The following is an 18,750-nucleotide window of genomic DNA, read 5'->3' as shown; positions in this document are numbered from 1 at the left end:
TGTCAATTCTGGACTCACCTGCTTGATTTTTAAGATCTTCCTTAGTGTGTACCAGCTTTATCTCTCAGTGCTATTCAAGTTGATCTCCACTATGACTGTCAATAACTGTATTTTCTTTTTTCTTTAAAGATGTCATTAGATGATCATGATCTTTCAAAGTCTGCATAGTGAGTAGATAAGGCATCTAAGTTCTTTAATGGTTTGGGATAATGTGATGGCCATATTCTCTGCTAAGCTTTACTTTAATAGTTTTCAACTGATGTGGTTGGTTTTGGAAGAAAGAAGTGAGTAGGTTAGAACAGACAAATGAGTCTTTTCTGTGATTAATAGTCAATTTGTTGAATAGTGGGAGATGAAATAATTAACAAGGTCATGGATTGAGCTTTCATATCTGCTTCATTTCAAGTTTGTTCCCCTTTCTTGCATGATTTTTTTTGCATACAGAAGAATAGTGGTTTCAGGGTGGCCCAACGGGTTGTGACTCACTCAGAGAAGTGCCAGCAAAAGAAAGGGTCATAGGATAGTTTGGTTCTTCCTTATGAAAAAATATGCAAGTTGCTAAAAGAAGTTCTTTTACTCATCCTTCTAGGGTACATGTTCCCCAGTTGCCAAAGATAGCCACGTTACTTTGTCTGGTTCTGTGTAGTAATTAACTTAAGAGAACAAGTTATTTTGGAAGATTCAGGCAATAGATAGTAACTGAGACAGTTCTCTGTTAATTTTTTTTGTGGTTCCTGAGTTCTTTTTTTGGAGAGTCACAGAAGGTATTCCCTACAGAAACAAATCTGGGTCCAAAGGATAATGCTAGACAGTAGTTTCCAAAAGTAGGCAAGTAGAACATCATGTTTTACTACTGTCTTTTATATAGAAGTCATGGAGTTGAGTGAACCCCTTCCTACTTCTAGCAAGTTTCAGTTGCTCTGTAAATCAACTTATATAGTTGTCATTTGTTGAATTTGAGTACTGACCATGACTTCTGCCTTTGATTTTCCTAGTATTGCAGGAAGTGTAGCTGAGAGCTATGATACAGAGAGTGGGTTTGAAGATTCGGAGAACAATGATATTGCCAACTCTGTTGTGCGGTTCATTACTCGATTTATTGACAAGGTTTGTACAGAAAGTGGAGTTACTCAGGATCACATCAAGAGCCTTCATTGCATGATACCAGGTAATCACTTTGCAAATATTAAAAATTAAGAATATTGGAGATAATTGAATTCAGGATATTACCTGTAATACCTGTCTACAAGTAATTTGGCCATGTTATTTATCTTCTGGTTTTTTAATATCTTTAAATTGTGATAGCATATATATGAAACATAAAATTTGCAATCTTAACCATTTTTTTAATTTTTTTTAGTTGTAGATGAACACAATGCCTTTATTTAGTTTATTTAGTTTTATGTGGTGCTGAGGATTGAATCCAGTGCCTCACACATGCTAGGCAAATGCTCTACCGCTGAGCCACAGCCCCAACCTCTTAACCACTTTTAACTATATAATCCAGTGGCATTAATTGTGTTCACAATGTTGTGAAACCATCACCACTATTTCCAAACCTTTTTTATTACCCCAAGTAGACACGACAGTAAACAACAACTTTCTGTTTCCCCACTCCCCAGTCCTCCATAATATCTAATTTACTTTCTATCTCCATGAATTTGTCAATTCTACATATCTTCTATAAGTGGAATCATACAATATTTCAACCTTTGTGTCTGGCTTATTTCATTTATTTAATGAATTTTGTTCATTTAACATTTTCAATATTTGCGCATATATCAGAACTTCCATCCCCTTTTAATGGCTACATGATATTCTATTATGGATTTGCCAAATTTGTTTACCCATGAATATTCACATACAAGTATCTTGTAGGACTTGTTTTCAATTCTTTGGAGTATCCACTTTAGAATAGAATTGCGGGGTCACATGGTAGTTCTGTTTAACTTTTGAGGAACCACCAAACTTTGATTAGTTTTAAATTCGAAAATAGCTTTGATTGGTCTTTATTCCACTTGTGCGCTCTTTCATTTTGAATACTCTGACTCATCCTAGGAATTGTAGCTATGCATATTGAGACCCTAGAAGCAGTGCATCGGGAAAGTAGAAGACTTCCACCTATACAGAAGGTAATTATTCCAGACTACATGCCTTCATCTCTTCTCAAAATCTGCAGCAATAGTTGTGTTCCATAAATTACCTTCTCCAAACCTCTTACAAATGCAATTCTGATGATACATTAACTCTCAGAGGAGTTTGTCATGTAGAACCTTATAAAAAGGATAAAGTAGGAATAGTATCCTTTCTTGGATTCAATAAAAGAACACTAGTAACCTCTTTTGAATCTTTATAAGGGAACAGAATTATGAATAATCCTAACTTCCAAACCCAACCCAAGATTTTATGCCCTGCCTACTTCTCCCCTACCCACCTCCCTCCCAAAAAAAAGAATTTAAGCAATTATCATAAAAGCAGTCAGTTCCCAAGTCTGGCTGTACATCACAAGCAGCTTGGAAGTCTATTAAAAATTCAGAGTCCTGAACTCAACTCAGCCTCCAGGAATCAGAGTACCCTGGGACATGGCCTGGAAATCTGTATTTTAACAAGCTTCCCAGATGATTATTTTGCAGTTAGCTTGATACTAATCTGAGGACTAGGGTTCAGGACCCTCTTGCCTATGAAACAGAACTATTAAAAATAAATTCAAAGAGAGACCAGAAGACAGATAGGAAAAATAATTGTATCAGAAAATTCAGACACAATACTCATTAATAGTTACATTTACATTTATATTTAGCTTTTAGCCTCCAAGAGCCAGCAAAAAGCATAGTGTTGTTTTATATAATTTTTATCACTTAGTAAAATATAAATGTATTAGACATTTAGGAGAGATTTCTTTTTTCTGTGTTCTGATCTCTTCAGAAGAATGGAACATATAATTCCTCATAAAAAGGATACTGAGTCCAAATTTCTCAAGGTGTATAAATGTTTATTATTTGGCCAAGAATAGGTCTTTTTTAAAACATCCATATGTGTGTGTGTGTGTGTGTATTTTTTTTAAGTTGTAGATGGACACAATAACTTTATTTTATGTGGTGCTGAGGACAGAACCTAGTGCCTCAAATGTGCGAGGCAAGTGCTCTACTACTAAGCCACAACCCCAGCCCCTAAAACATCCATTTTTTAAATATTTGTTAAGTAATAATGCTCTTCGTATAAAATTTAAATGTGAAAGAAGCATACATTGTTCAAAGTGAAAGTCCCCCAGTCCTCCATATCCTATTCCTACCTCCACCATTAACCATTAAACTACCACCTTTAACAAGTTGGTTCATATTCTTATTTTTTTCTTTTCGAAAATGGGATTATAATATGCAACTGATTTGTAGCTTGCTTTTCTTAATGTTACAGGGACTAGGGATGTAAATCAGTTGGTTGAGTGCTTTCCTAGAACATGCAAGGCTCTAAGTTTATTCCCCAGCACTACAAAAAACAAAAATAATGTATGTATTCTGGTCATCTTTATTTTAATACATAGAGATCTCTGTCATTTCTGTTAAGTAGAAAAATGATCCATTGAATGGATCTGTCAAACATGTGACTTATTTCCCAGTGATTTTACTGTGAACAAGCAATGCTGGAAAGACTTGACAATTGGATACAGAAACTTAACTTCTGCCTCTTCCCTAATCTGTTTTCTCATTTGGCTACCTAGGAAATCTGGTTCAAAGTTTTTAGGTCTGTACATAAAAAGATAACCTTGGTCTAAGTGTTAGAAAACCCTAAGATTTGTGTTTAAAATACTTTCACTGTTGTTAGCCCAAGATTCTTAGACCTGCTCTACTGCCAGGAGAAGAAATTGTATGTGAAGGTCTTAGAGTCCTGCTGGATCCTGATGGCAGAGAAGAAGCTACTGGAGGTCTTCTTGGAGGCCCTCAGCTCCTGCCAGCAGAAGGAGCCTTGTTCCTCACCACATACAGAATTCTCTTCAGAGGGACGCCCCATGACCAGCTAGGTATGACTCATACATTGTCAGATCATGTTTTTTGTTCATTTGTGTGGTGTTAGGGATTGAACCCAGGGCTTTGCACATGTTAGGCAACACTCTACCACTGAGCTACATCCCCAGCTTGCTATCAGAACATGGATGTTTATGTGGCACAGTAGGTTTTCATTCTGTGCAGTGATTGCAGATCATTTCAAATCTAGAATAAGATTTTGGCCATACAGGTATTTTGGGAGGATGCTTTTGTCTGTCATAGTTAATGATAATTTAGGTAATATATTTATTTGAAAAATAAAGGGTATCTTCTAACCAGTAAATCAAGGGTTCATTTGCTGAGGCAATTATAATTGTATGGGGTGAGTATTATGACCTAGAAATATTTACAATATCTAGATTCTTAATGTGTACACTGCTGATTGGCCCCAGCTTTTTGACTCCTATGGTCAACTATAAAGCTGTGATCGTTTTTGTGGAAAGATGAGCTAAACAACATAGGATTGTCTGGTACACTCTAATCCACTTCAGTCTTATCCCATTTCAGTTACTCTTGCTTCCCTCTTAGCAGAAAACTTCTCTTCTACTCATGAAACTCTCATAACGTCTATTTCTATTTTCTACTACTCTATATAGCCTTTTTTATTAGAAAGGAATAGGAAGATCTCTCCATAATTAATCTACATTATCTTCTTTAAAATCACTGTAGTCTCTACATAAAATTTCTTATTAATTGGAAAAATGCCTAAGGTTTAGGGCAAAACTTTTAGACTCAAAGTGAGAAAGCTCAGGTCTGGATTGCTTTTGACTAATCTTGATAGCTTAAGTCAGTGACCTAACCTCTCTTGACTTCATTTTCCTCTTTTATAAAATTAGGGAATTGGGGGCTGGGGTGGTGGCTCAGTGGTAGAGCACTTGCCTGGCATGTGTGAGGCCCTGAGTTCAATCCTCAGCATTGCATATAAATAAATAGATAGATAGATAGATAGATAAATGTCCATTGACAACTAAAAATATATATATTTTAAAAATTAGTGAATTGACTTTCGTTGATGATAATTTGGTGGTTCTCAACCTTAGCTGTTTATTTGAAAAAAAAAAAATTACCAATTTCTAAGACTGGGGATGTAGTACTTGTTCAACACGTGTGAAGCCCTGAGTTAAATCCCCAGCATCCCCACCCCCCCCAAAAAAAAATATATATATATATATGTATACACATATGTGTGTGTGTGTGTGTGTGTATTTGTAGGCCCAACCCTCCAACAATTAAAGAGTAGAAATGGAGAGACTGCAGGTATTTCTTCTGTTTTTGTTGTTCTTGTTGTTATTGTTTGGGGGTTTTTGTTTGTTTGTTTGTTTGTTTGTTTTGTGGTTCTAGAGATTGAACCATGGTCCTTTACCACTCAGCTATATTCCCATACCTTTTTATTTCTTTGATTTTGAGACAGAGTCTTGCTAAGTTGCTAAGGCCAGCCTAAAACTTCGAATTCTCCTGAGTAGATGGGATTATAGGCATGTGCCACCACCTGGAATATCTATGTATTTCTTAATCCTCACAAGTGATTGTGATAAATATTGAGGATTGAGAACCCTTTTGTGTTAAATGGCCACTAAAATTTCTTCTTTGTCTGAAATTATTCATTCAGTAGCATTTGACGATCATGCACTACATATGTACTGTGTATTTTGTTGCAATGAAATTCAGACATAAAAAACGTAGAGTCATTAAAATCTCAATCACCCCTTTAAAGGCTCTGCCTTTATATACAGTCACATTCTGAAGTATTCAGAGTGTCAGAAAATGAATTTTGGAAATACACAGTTCAGCCTCTAATTGTATTACTGATTTATCCAACAATACTATAAGAGAGAGTCATTCCTTATTTTACCTCTGAAATGTACCCTTCTTTAAATCTTTACAGTTGCATTATTCCTAAGCTGGATAGAATCAAGATGGTTTAGTATATTGGTCATAAAAGATTATTTACCACATAATGAGCAAAAAGCTCATAAGTTTCAAAAAAGATAAGTCTATAGGAATAGTTGTGCTTATTTTGAAAAAGTGAAAAATAAAGCAAAATTTCTTAGCCCTGTTGGCATGTTGCTGTTCATAAATTACATTTAAATGCAAACATATTTTTTTAGATATTTTTATTAGTTGTTGATGGACTTTTATTTCATTAATTTATATATGGTGCTGAGAATTGAACCCAGTGCCTCATGTATTCTAGGCAGGCGCTCTACCACTGAACCACAACCGCAGCCCACAAACATATATTTTTTTTAATTTTTATTGTTGGTTGTTCAAGAAACTAAATATTGAGTACCGATTGAGTATCCTATGTTTAACCTTTGAGTTTAAGCTTCATATAAAAGGATAATCAGAGTTTTTCATTTTAAGGATTGACAGATCCAGGAAATGAGAAATTCTGATGATGATAATAAGTTTATGTTTATAAACCCAGAAGTGTGGCACACACCTATAATCCCAGTCACTGAGGAAACTGAGGCAGGAAGACTGCAAGTTAAATAACCTATCGCAAAATTTAAAAAGGTCTGGGGATGCAGCTTAGTGGTGAAGTGCACCTAGGGTCAATGCCTAGTGGTAGGGGTTGGAGCCAGGGGCAGTGGAGGACATTCAGGTTTTTAAGTCAAATAAACCTAGTTTAAATCTTATCCCTTCTTTCTTTCTAGCTGTGAGAACTTATTTATTATTCAGTACTGTTCTTATAACGTTACCTATTCCTGTTCCACTGCTTATAATGCCCTCCTTCTTCCCTCTACAAATCCAAATTCTACTCTCTATTCAAAGCTCACTTTCACTTCCACTTCTTACAAGAATCATTCTCTATTTATCTAGCATTCAAAAATCATCTCCTTTTCTGAAATATTTCAATCCTTGAATAGTCGATTCCCTCAAACCTAGGAGCTAATCACACATTATTATATTCTGCATGTGACTTTCCTCCTTTAGGGAAGTAGGAGCTGCCCAAGCAGAATTTGTGAGTGCTACTTCTTTTCCAGGCCCTCATCTTCATAACCTAATGGTTGATATTTTCCTATTCTTGCTATAATATTTAAACTTCTAAAACTCTTAGGCTTAAGTCTAATCTATCTTCCAAAGACATATATTCATAATATAGCAGCCTTTGCCACATATTGAAACTTTAAAACCTGTTCTCTTTTACTTTATCCTTACAATAAATATCTTGGATGTCTTTTCAATAATTACAAATACTTAAAACTAACTGATCTTGTGTAACACATAGTTCATAGGGGAGATAGAAAGAATGAGCACAGGCAGGTTGTGAAGGTTTTCCTCATTCTGGGAAAGGTGTATGTCTCAGGAGTGAATTACCATGCAATAAAATTTAGTGATATTCTCAAATCATGACATTTTCTCTTACTGCATTTCTGTACATTGTGCTCTGCAGAGACTCTAGACATGAACTATAAAGTGCTATTGCTGAGTCTGTGTCCTATCATCCTACAGTTGGTGAACAAACAGTTGTACGGAGCTTTCCCATTGCCTCTATCACTAAGGAGAAGAAGATCACAATGCAGAACCAGCTACAGCAGAACATGCAAGAAGGACTACAGATTACATCAGCAACTTTTCAGGTATAGTTCATACTCCTTGTCTGAAATGCTTGGAACAAGATGTGTTTCAGATTCTGAAAGGGTTTAGATTTGAGGATATTGGCATGGCCTTTACCAATTGAGCATCCCTAATTCAAAAATATAAAATCTAAATCATTCTGAAATTGAAAACTTTTTGAGCATTGAAGTTTCAAATTTTGGAGTGGTTCAATTTCTTATTTATGGTTTAGTTATGCTCAACCTATATTAAGAAAAGAAACCATTCTTCTAGTATTTAAAAATTTTTTCTGAGTGGGCATGTTGGCACATGCCTGAAATCCCAGCAGCTCAGGAGGCAGAAGCAGGAGAATAGCAAGTTCAAAGCCAGCTTCAGCAACTAAGCAAGGCCCTAAGCAACTTAGCAGACCCTGTCTCAAAATTTTAAAAAGGGCTATGGATGTGGTCAGTGGTTTAAATGCCCCTGGGCTCAATCCTTGGTACAAAAAAAAAAATATATATATATATATATATATATATATATATATATATATCAACCTAGTGATATTGTAGCTACTTTCTGTGGTCGTGGAGTCAGAATGTCTGGGAAAGTAAATCTTCAGATGACTAAACTCATGAATAGTTTCATCATTCGATTCATGAGTCCCTGGCCAGCCTAGAGTATCAACAGATTATCAAATTTTAGTGTTCTTTGAAACTCAGACACATGAGGGCTCTTTTTCTCTGACAAGTTATATCTCAATTCTTTAGATAAAAATCAATTCCTCTAGCATCTGTTTCAGAAAGAAATGCCCTATGGCTGGCTCTTCTATGGAAGAGGTAAAACTCTTGAGAAGTATAACTTGGGCTAATGTACTGTTGGTACTAACTGCGTAATCCCTGATAAAGCAAGGGTTTTTTCCAGGGGACTCTGAACATACCAAAACATAGAACTACTGATAACAAACCAATTCCTAGAAGAAGCAATCTTTTCTTAGTTTTTCTTTTTTTTTTCCAAAGTTCACAATCTATGTATCTTTTGTTTTTCCTATTCTTCCTGCCTTGTCTTTGACTTTGCAGATTTCCAATGATTCCAATTCTTACCTCATTTCTTCTAGACAAGGAACCCTCCCCTGTACCTTCTATGCTCATCTCATGAACTGTGAAGCTGTTGATATTTAGACTCCAGACCTTCTTACGTCACCAAGAGTACTAACTATCCCAGCTGCCAAAGAACACTATACTCAAATAATGCCTGTCTATTCTGGTTAAGATTATAATCAAACTGATTTTTTTTCCCTAGATTTGATGTATCCCTAGGTACAAAGGGACATTATTAGGTCAAATTCCCTATCTAGAACCAGCAGTTAAAAAATAAAAAGGGCATGCTTGCTACTTCAGACATTACAAGTTTATTCCTCATCCCATGGTAGAAAAGATAGTCTTAAAGAAACCCAACTTCAAAAATCTGATTTTCCTTGCCAGTTAACCATACATGACAAGGTAACTTTTCTGGGCCTTTTTTCACTTTCAAAATTAAAAGCCTGTATTGTACATTATCAAGAGTTCCTACAGTCTCCAAAGTCTTGCCATTTAGTTTTGTTATTTTTTTTCTGTATGTTTTGTTTGTTTTGTTTTAGTAATTTGGGGGGAGTTGTCTGGAAATAGTACTTCTGATATGTTTAATCTCTTTTGTCTCTAGTTGATTAAAGTAGCATTTGATGAAGAAGTCAGTCCGGAAGTAGTAGAGATCTTTAAGAAACAACTAATGAAGTTCCGTTATCCTCAGTCCATCTTTAGCACCTTCGCTTTTGCTGCTGGACAAACTACCCCACAAATAATTTTACCCAAACAGAAGGAAAAGAACACTTCCTTTCGGTAAGAAGAAAGACTGGTCTCTTAATTTCAACCCTCCGTAACTGATTGTCAGAGGAAGTACTTTATGTCCAGGTGTAAAATGATTGCTCTTTTTAATTTCTGTCAAGACCATTGGGCCAAGCTCAAGAAACTATGGAACAGCAGCATTGATATGGGTAACAAGTTTGAAGATCTTAAAAACTATAAGAGGCTTTGATATCCATTGCTCATGATGCATTTTTATGACATGAAATTCTGTTTTCTCTTTTTTTCATATTAATCTTTAACTGCCTTTGAACAGTAGCCCTTGCATCTTTTATTAATATCCAGACTGAGTGGACAGTTTTGTTTTTTGATCTAGAAACAGGAGTTTTTATTTTTCTTTTTTCTTTTTTTTTTTTTTGTAACTTTATTTTGAATAATTTCAAACTTACAGAAAATTGACAACAGTAGTTCAAAGAATTCTTTACCCAGATTAACCAGTGGTTTATATTTTCATTATATTTATTCTGTGTGTGTGTGTGTGTGTGTGTGTTTGTACATTCATAAAATCACTTCAGGTGTAACTTAATGGGTGGTGGTGGTGGTTGTAGTTTGAGGGTTTTTGTGTTTTGTTTTGATACTGGGGATTGAATCCAAGGGTTCTTTACCACTGAGCTATATACCCAGTCCCTTTTTATTTTGAAACAGGGGTTTGCTAAATTTCTGAAACTGGTCTCAATCTTGCAATCCTCCTGCCTCAACCTCCTGAGTCACTGAGATTATAGGCATATACCACAGTGCCCAGCTTAAGGATATTTTTTGAAAAATTTTTCCCAGCTAGGGTGACAACATTTTTATTTTTTCATACTAAAGGCAATTCTTAAAATTTTTAAATTGCTGTATCTTTCTTAAAGCTGATAAAACAGCTACATACGTATGATTTATATATATTATATACACACTCAACAGCTATGTATTTATAACACATATTATATATAAATTTTTTAACCACTATGTTAACATACAAAATGCCCTTATCCTTGAACATCAATATACATTTTCTAAGAGAAAAAAAAAAATCATTATCTCAACCTAGATATAGTAAACAACCAAAAAATTTGTCCGGGTGCAGTGACGCATACCTTTAATCCCAGCAACTCAGGAGGCTGCAGCAGAAGGGTCATAAATTTGGGGCCAGACTCAGCAACTTAGAGACCCTTCTTAAAATAAAAAATGAAAAGAGCTGGGGATGTAGCTCAATGGTAGAGTACCCCTAGGTTCAATCCCCTGCACTGCCCAAAAAACAAAAAAGGAAAGAAATGTAATTAATGTAAAACTTTTACCTAACATACAGTCTGTATCCAAGAGTGTAATGACTCTTCTTTATTGCTATTTTGTTTTTTTGTTTGTTTTTGTTTTCTGATTCAGAATCCAATCTAGGATAAAGCATTGCATTTAATTGTCATATGAATCCTTATTTTCTGACAAAAATTTTTAGAAATCAATATTGAAATTTTCATCAATTTTAACTCTTAGAAAATAACAATTGATTTAAAATTCCCTACCGTTAGTGATAAAATATAGAACCTGATTTTTTACTTCACTCACCATTAATAACCTAAAATATGGGCATCTGCTGGCACAAATTACATATTAGAATGAGCTTTGCAGGCTTTTTGCCTGAAAGTTAAGTAGATTGGAGATATGGAAGATTTGAGGTTCCCAGCAGTATGTCATTTTCCCAAATGCATAACTAGCCACCAGTATTACATATTACCTGGTAAGTGAAGGGGACCATAGATAGCATGAACAGTTTCCTAAGGATTTATAACAGTAAGTAAAGCATTTTATCTCAGCACTGCAGGGTCACACAGACAATCCTGCCTATGATCTTTGTTACGCTAGCCCTCAGTGGAAGAAGCAATGCTTGGCATAGTGTTTTAGAAATGCTATACAGGGGCTGGAGTTGTAACTCAGTGGAAGAGTACTTGCCTAGCACATGTGAGGCACTGGGTTCAATTCTCAGCACCACATATAAATAAATAAAATATAGATCCATCAACAACTAAAAAATATTTTTAAAAAAGAAATACTATACAAACTCAGAAATATGTGCATGTGTGTATGTGTGTGTGTGTGTGTATATATATATGTATATATATATATTATATGAGTTTCAGAAATATGTAACTGTATCAAGCCTGCTGTACCAGCTCAAGAGATATATAACAATTTAAAATTTTAAGAATTGAGCCAAGCATGGTGGCATATGCCTATAATCCCAGCAGCTCAGGAGGCTGAGGCAGGAAGATCACAAGTTCAAAGCCAGCTTCAGCAACTTAGCAAGGCCCTAAGCAATTCTAAATAAAGTACAAAAAACGGCTGGAGATGTAGCTCAATGGTTGAGTGCCCCTGAGTTCAATCCCTGGTACACGCCCCCCCGCAAAAAAAAATTGCCTGTGTGTATGAAAAAAAAGCTCTAGCTGGAAAAAAAAATTCAGAAATACCATTGAGTTTAGGTTATACCTGAAAAAAATTGCAATACCAGTATTTTATGATTCCCACCAGTTATCTTAAGCATGTTTCATGTTTCATAATCTCCAGGTTTGCACTGCAAGTAACTAAAATGGTCTGGTAAATCTATTTGACAATAAAAGAATCCTTATCATTTTCACAGAACAACAAGAAAATACAAAAAAAAAAGAATTCTTTATCAGAGAAGAACATAATCAAGAACAATCTTACTTAAAATCTTCTTCTCTATCTGATTAATGAGGAAATTGCTTCTTTAGTTAATTCACTAGAGTATAAATACTCTGGATTTTCCATCAGCAAGAAAGGGAAAGCTATTTGAATAAATAAAATATTTTTAGGTCCAAATAACTTACATCTTAGTTTCTCTCTAATTAAAGCTGATTCTGAAAAGAATATTCAAGTTTCTGTTTCTTTCTTTTCTCCTCTCAAAAGGGGAGCATTCTTATATCTTATAAAGCCTACAGCTTTATAAGATAAAGCTGCATGTGAGGTAGGACATCACATGTACACACTTAAAGCATTTAGGAGATAAGTCATGGAGACAATCATACTAAGTGAAATAAGTAAATCCCAAAAAACCAAAGGTTGAATATTTTTGCTGGTATTTGGAAGCTAACCCACAATGGGTGGGGGGCAAGGCAAAGTTCAGTAGATTACACAAAAGGGGAATGTAGGGAAGGAGGGAGATAGGAAAAAGAAAGATAGTGGAATGAATCTGACATAATTTTTCTATTACATATATGAATATACCACAGTGAATCTCACTATCATGTACATCCATAAGAATGGGGTCCTAATTAGAAGAAGATATATTTCATGCTTGTATGATTATATCTAAATGGATTCTTCTGTCATTTATAATTAAAAATAACCAATCTTAAAAAAAAAAAAAAAAAGGAAAAGAAGCCCAAAGTGCTGCCAACTGTAATTGTCATATGACCTCAAAAAATGTCTTAATTGGCAGAGAAGGGGTCAGGTTGGCTTTCCAAGTAGGGAGACTTCTGCAAGCATAATTTTGTGGGACTTTGGTGGCATGGAGAATCAGAATGGGTTCAGGCTGTACTTAACCAAAAAAGGCTAAACCCAGGGAGTTTAGATTTAGGTGATAAGCAGTTTTTTGCCTAAGTGTCCTCCTGATGACAGTGGAGTCTTATATGAAGTTTGTCTACTGCCACATCTAAAGAAGGAGAAGCTTAACAAAAGTATGTATAATACAGTAGACTGTACGTATGGCTGTGGGAACAGAGAAGAAAAAATTTGAGCTATGTGGGTGTCAAAACTATAAGTGTACCTTTATATTAAATTGACATTCTCCTTGATTTTATTACTTGTAGCACTTTCTCAAAAACAATTGTGAAAGGTGCCAAAAGGGCAGGGAAAATGACAATTGGGCGGCAGTATTTATTGAAGAGGAGGACAGGAACAATTGTGGAAGAGAGAGTAAATCGTCCTGGATGGAATGAAGAAGATGATGTATCTGGTATGTTAAGAACCATTTTTCATGATTTAGTTTTTTTATTCTTATTTGAATAAGAAACGACAATGTAGTTGCACTTAACCTTTTTAATTTTTTTAATTAATTTTTTATTTGTTTTAACTAGTTATACATGACAGTAGAATGCACTTATATATTTTGATATATCATACATACATGGGATATAATTTCTCATTTTTCTGGGTATACATATTGTATAATCATATTGGTCATACAGTCACATATATACATAAAGTAATAATGTCTGTTTTGTTCTACCATCTTTTTTATCCTCACATCACCTGCCTTCCCCTTCTTTCACTTCCCTCTACCTAATCTAAGGTAACACTATTCTTTTTTTTTTTTTTTTTGCCTTTATACATGTACTTTGTTTTTTGTTGTTGTTGTTGTTTTGTATTACAGTTCTTTTTTTTCCCCTTATACCATCTCTTTTCTTTTTGATTTTATTATTTTTTAAATATACAACAACAGTGGAATGCATTACAATTCTTATTACACATATAGAGCACAATTTTTTGTATCTCTGTATATAAAGTATGTTCACGCCAATTTATGGCATTATATATGTACTTTTTTTCATTACAATTCTTAAAAAACATATATACCACAATTTTTATATCTCTGTTTGTATATAAAGTACGTTGACACCCAGTTCAAGTCTTCATACATGTACTTTGTATAATGATGTCCATCACATTCCACCATCCTTGCTAATCCCCTGCCCACTCCCTTTCCCTTCCACCCCTCTGCCCTATCTAGAATTTATCTATTCCTCCCATGCTTTCCCACCCTACCTCACTATGAGTCAACCTCCTTATATCAGAAAAAAACATTCAGCATTTGTTTTTTTAGCATTATATTCTCCAACACCATCCATTTATCTGCAAATTGCATGATTTTGTTCTTTTTTAATGCTGAGTAAAATTCCATTGTGTGTATATGCCACTTTTTTTTTTTTTTTGATCCATTCATCCACTGAAGGACATCTAGGTTGGCGCCACAATTTAGCTATTGTGAATTGTGCTGCTATAAACATTGATGTGGCTATGTCCCTGTAGTATGCTGTTTTTAAGTCCTTTGGGTATAGTCCGAGGAAAAGAATAGCCAGATCAAATGGTGGTTCTATATCCAGTTTTTCAAGGAATCTCCATACTGCTTTCCAAATTGGCTGCACCAATTTGCAGTCCCACCAGCAACATATGAGTGTCCCTTTTTCCCAACATCCTCGCCAACACTTATTGTTGTTTGTCTTCATAATAGCTGCCATTCTGACTGGAGTGAGATGATATCTTAGAGTGGTTTTGATTTGCATTTCTCTGACTGCTAGAGATGATGAGCATTTTTTTATACATTTGTTGATTTATTGTATATCCTCTTCTGAGAAATGTCTGTTCAGGTCCTTGGCCCATTTGTTGATTGGGTCATTTATTTTTTGGTGCTTAGCTTTTTGAGTTCTTTATATACCCTAGAGATTAGTGCTCTATTTGTTGTGTGAGGGATAAAGATTTGCTCCCAGGATGTAGACTCTCTGTTCACCTCACAGATTGTTTCTTTTGCTGAGAAGACACTTTTTAGTTTGATTCCATCACATTTGTTGATTCTTGGTTTTAATTCTTGTACTATAGAAGTCTTATTAAGGAAGTTGGGGCCTAATCCCACATGATGAAGATTAGGGCCTACTTTTTCTTCTATTAGATGCAGATTCTCTGGTTTAATTCCTAGGTCCTTGGTCCATTTTGAGTTAAGTTTTGTGTATGGTGAAAGATAGGGGTTTAATTTCATTTTGTTGCATATGGATTTCCAGTTTTCCCAGCACCATTTGTTGAAAATGCTATCTTTTCTCCAGTGCGTGTTTTTGGCACCTTTGTCTAATATAAGATAATTGTAATTTTGTGGGTTAGTTTCTGTGTCCTCTGTTCTGTACCATTGGTCTGCTAGCCTATTTTGGTGCCAATACCATGCTGTTTTTGTTACTGTTGCTTTGTAGTATAGTTTAAGATCTGGTATAGAGATACCACCTGTTTCACTCTTCCTACTAAGGATTGCTTTAGCTATTCTGGGTCTCTTATTTTCCCAGATGAGTTTCATGATTGCTTTTTCTATTTCTATGAAGAATGCCATTGGGATTTTGATCGGAATTGCATTAAATCTGTATAGTGCTTTTGGTAGTGTGGTCATTTTGATAATATTTATTCTGCCTATCCAAGAGCAAGGTAGATCTTTCCATCTTCTAAGGTCTTCTTTGATTTCTCTTTTAGGGTTCTATAGTTTTCATTGTAAAAATCTTTCACCTCTTTCATTAAGTTGATTCCCAAATATCTTTTTTTTTTTTTTTTTTTTGAGGTTATTGTGAATGGGGTAGTTTTCCTCATTTCCTTTTCAGAGGATTTGTCACTGATATACAGAAATAGCTTTGATTTATGGGTGTTGATTTTATATCCTGCCACTTTGCTGAATTCATTTACTAGTTCTAGAAGTTTTCTGGTGAAGTTTTTTGGGTCTTTTAGATATAGAATCACATCATCAGCAAATAGTGCTAATTTAAGTTCTTCTTTTCCTATACACATCCCTTTGATTTCTTCTGTCTGTCTAATTGCTCTGGCCAGTGTTTCAAGAACTATGTTGAATAGAAGTGGTGAAAGAGGGCATCCCTGTCTTGTTCCAGTTTTTAGAGGGAATGCCTTCAATTTTTCTCCATATAAAATGATGTTGGCCTGAGACTTAGCATAGATAGCCTTTCTGATGTTGAGATATGTTTCTGTCATCCTTAGTTTTTCTAGTATTTTTAACATAAAGGGATGCTGTATTTTGTCAAATGCTTTTTCTGTGTCTATTGAGATGATCATATGGTTCTTATCTTTAAGTCTATTGATGTGATGAATTACATTTATTGATTTCTGTATGTTGACCCAACCTTGCATCCCTAGGTTGAATCCCACTTGATCGTGGTGCACAATCTTTTTGATATGTTTTTGTATTCGATTTGCCAGTATGTTATTGAGAATTTTTGCAACTATATTCATTAGAGATGTTGGTCTGAAGTTTTCTTTCTTTGATGTGTCTTTGCCTGGTTTTGGGATCAGGATGATATTGGCCTCATAGAATGAGTTTGGAATTACTGCCTCTTTTTCTATTTCCAGAAGTAAATTGAAGAGTATTGGTATTAGTTCTTCTTTAAAGGTCGTGTAGAAATCGGCTGTGTATCCATCCAGTCCTGGGCTTTTCTTGATTGGTAAGCTTCTGATGGCTTCTTCTATTTCCTCACTTGATATTGGTCTGTTTAAGTTATGTATATCTTCCTGACTCAATCTGTGCAAATCGTATGACTTAAGAAATTTGTCGATGCCTTCAAAGTCTTCTATTTTATTGGAGTATAAGTTTTCAAAATAATTTCTAATTATCCTCTGTATTTCTGTAGTGTCTGTTGTGATATTACCTTTTTCATCATGTATGCTGGTAATTTGAGTTCTCTCTCTCCTTCGTTAACATGGCTAAGGGTTTGTCAATTTTATTTATTTTTTTAAAGAACCAACTTTTTGTTTTGTCCATTTTTTCAGTTGTTTCTTTTGTTTTGATTTCATTGATTTCAGCTCTAATTTTAATTATTTCTTGCCTTCTACTGCTTTTGCTGCTAGTTTATTCTTTTTCTAGGGCTTTGAGATGTAGTGTGAGGTCATTTATTTGTTGACTTTTTCTTCTTTTAAGGAATGAACCCCATGCAACGAATTTACCTCTTAGTACTGCTTTCATAGTGTCCCAGAGATTTTCATATGTTTTGTCTATGTTCTTATTTACCTCTAGGAATTTTTTTAATCTCCTCCTTGATGTCTTCTGTAACCCATTTTTAATTCAGTAGCATATTGTTTAGTCTCCAGGTGATGGAGAAATTTTTATTTTTTATTTTGTCATTGATTTCTAATTTCATTCCATTATGATAAAATCATAGTACTATATCTACTTTTTTGTATTTGCTAAGAGTTGCTTTGTGGCATAGTATATGGTCTATTTTAGAGAAGGATCCATGTGCTGCTGAGAAAAATGTGTATCCGCTTGATGCAGGTTGAAATATTCTATATATGTCAGTTAAGTCTAAGTTATTGATTATGTTATTGAGTTCTATAGTTTCTTTATTCAACTTTTGTTTGGAACATCTATCCAGTGGTGAGAGAGGTGTGTTAACATCACCCAAGATTATTGTGTTGTGGGCTGGGGATGTGGCTCAAGTGGTAGCGTGCTCGCCTGGCATGCGCGCGGCCCGGGTTCGATCCTCAGCACCACATACAAACAAAGATGTTGTGTCTGCCGAAAACTAAAAAAAATAAATAAATATTTAAAAATTCTCTCTGTCTCTCTCTCTCTCTGTCTTAAAAAAAAAAAAACGATTATTGTGTTGTGGTCAATTTGACTCTTGAACTTGAGAAGAGTTTGTTTGATGAACATAGCTGCACCATAGTTTGGGGCAAATATATTAATGATTGTTGTGTCTTGTTGGTGTATGGTTACCTTGAGCAGTACGTAATGTCCATCTTCATCTCTTTGATTAACCTTGGCTTTAAGTCTACTTTATTTGATATGAGTATGGAAACCCCTACTTGCTTCCACAGTCCATGTGAGTGGTATGATTTTTCCCAGCCTTTCACCTTCAATATGTGTATGTCTTTTCCTATCAGATAAGTCTCCTGGAGGCAGCATATTGTTGGGTCTATTTTTTAATCAATCTGCTATGTCTTTTGATTGGTGAGTTTAAGCCATTAACATTTAGAGTTATTATTGAGACATGGTTTGTATTTCCAGCCATATTTGTTTATTTTTGTTATTTTACTTGAATTGGTTTTCCTCTTTGATTAGTTTTTCCTTTAGTGTCCTACCTTCCTCTGCTGATTTTCATTGCTGTTTTTCATTTCCTCTTCATGAAATATTTTGCCAAGGATGTTTTGTAGTGTCGGTTTTCTAGCTATATAGTTTTCTTTTAACTTTTGTTTATCATGAAAGGTTTTTATTTCATCTTCAAATCTAAAGCTTAATTTTGCTGGATACAAGATTCTTGGTTGGCACCCATTATCTTTCAGAACTTGGTATATATATATGTTGTTCCAGGATCTTTTAGCTTTAAGGATATGTGTTGAAAAATCTGCCGTTATCCTAGTTGATTTTCCCTTGTACGTAATTTGATTCCTTTTTCTTGTGGTTTTTTTTTTCCTCTCTCTCCTTATTCTTTATGTTGAGCATTTTCATTATAATGTGCCTTGGTATGGGTCTGTTGTGATTTTGTACATTCGGAGTCATGTAGACTTCTTGA

General features: G+C 34.8%; 1 protein-coding gene across 1 annotated transcript in view; it reads left to right on the top strand.

The window, feature by feature from the left end:
* Positions 1 to 18,750, top strand: part of Sbf2 (SET binding factor 2) — a 353,787-nt gene that overhangs the window by 273,960 nt on the left and 61,077 nt on the right. The window contains exons 20-25 of the mRNA XM_015477617.2: positions 996 to 1,168; positions 2,059 to 2,132; positions 3,823 to 4,018; positions 7,500 to 7,627; positions 9,285 to 9,460; positions 13,291 to 13,436. Of these exons, the coding sequence (XP_015333103.2) occupies positions 996 to 1,168; positions 2,059 to 2,132; positions 3,823 to 4,018; positions 7,500 to 7,627; positions 9,285 to 9,460; positions 13,291 to 13,436 (893 nt within the window). The remainder of the gene's footprint in view (positions 1 to 995; positions 1,169 to 2,058; positions 2,133 to 3,822; positions 4,019 to 7,499; positions 7,628 to 9,284; positions 9,461 to 13,290; positions 13,437 to 18,750) is intronic.

Source organism: Marmota marmota, unplaced genomic scaffold, assembly GCF_001458135.2.
Source record: "Marmota marmota marmota unplaced genomic scaffold, marMar, whole genome shotgun sequence".
In the NCBI taxonomy this organism is placed as follows: domain Eukaryota; kingdom Metazoa; phylum Chordata; class Mammalia; order Rodentia; family Sciuridae; genus Marmota; species Marmota marmota.
This window is presented reverse-complemented; position numbering and strand designations above follow the sequence as displayed.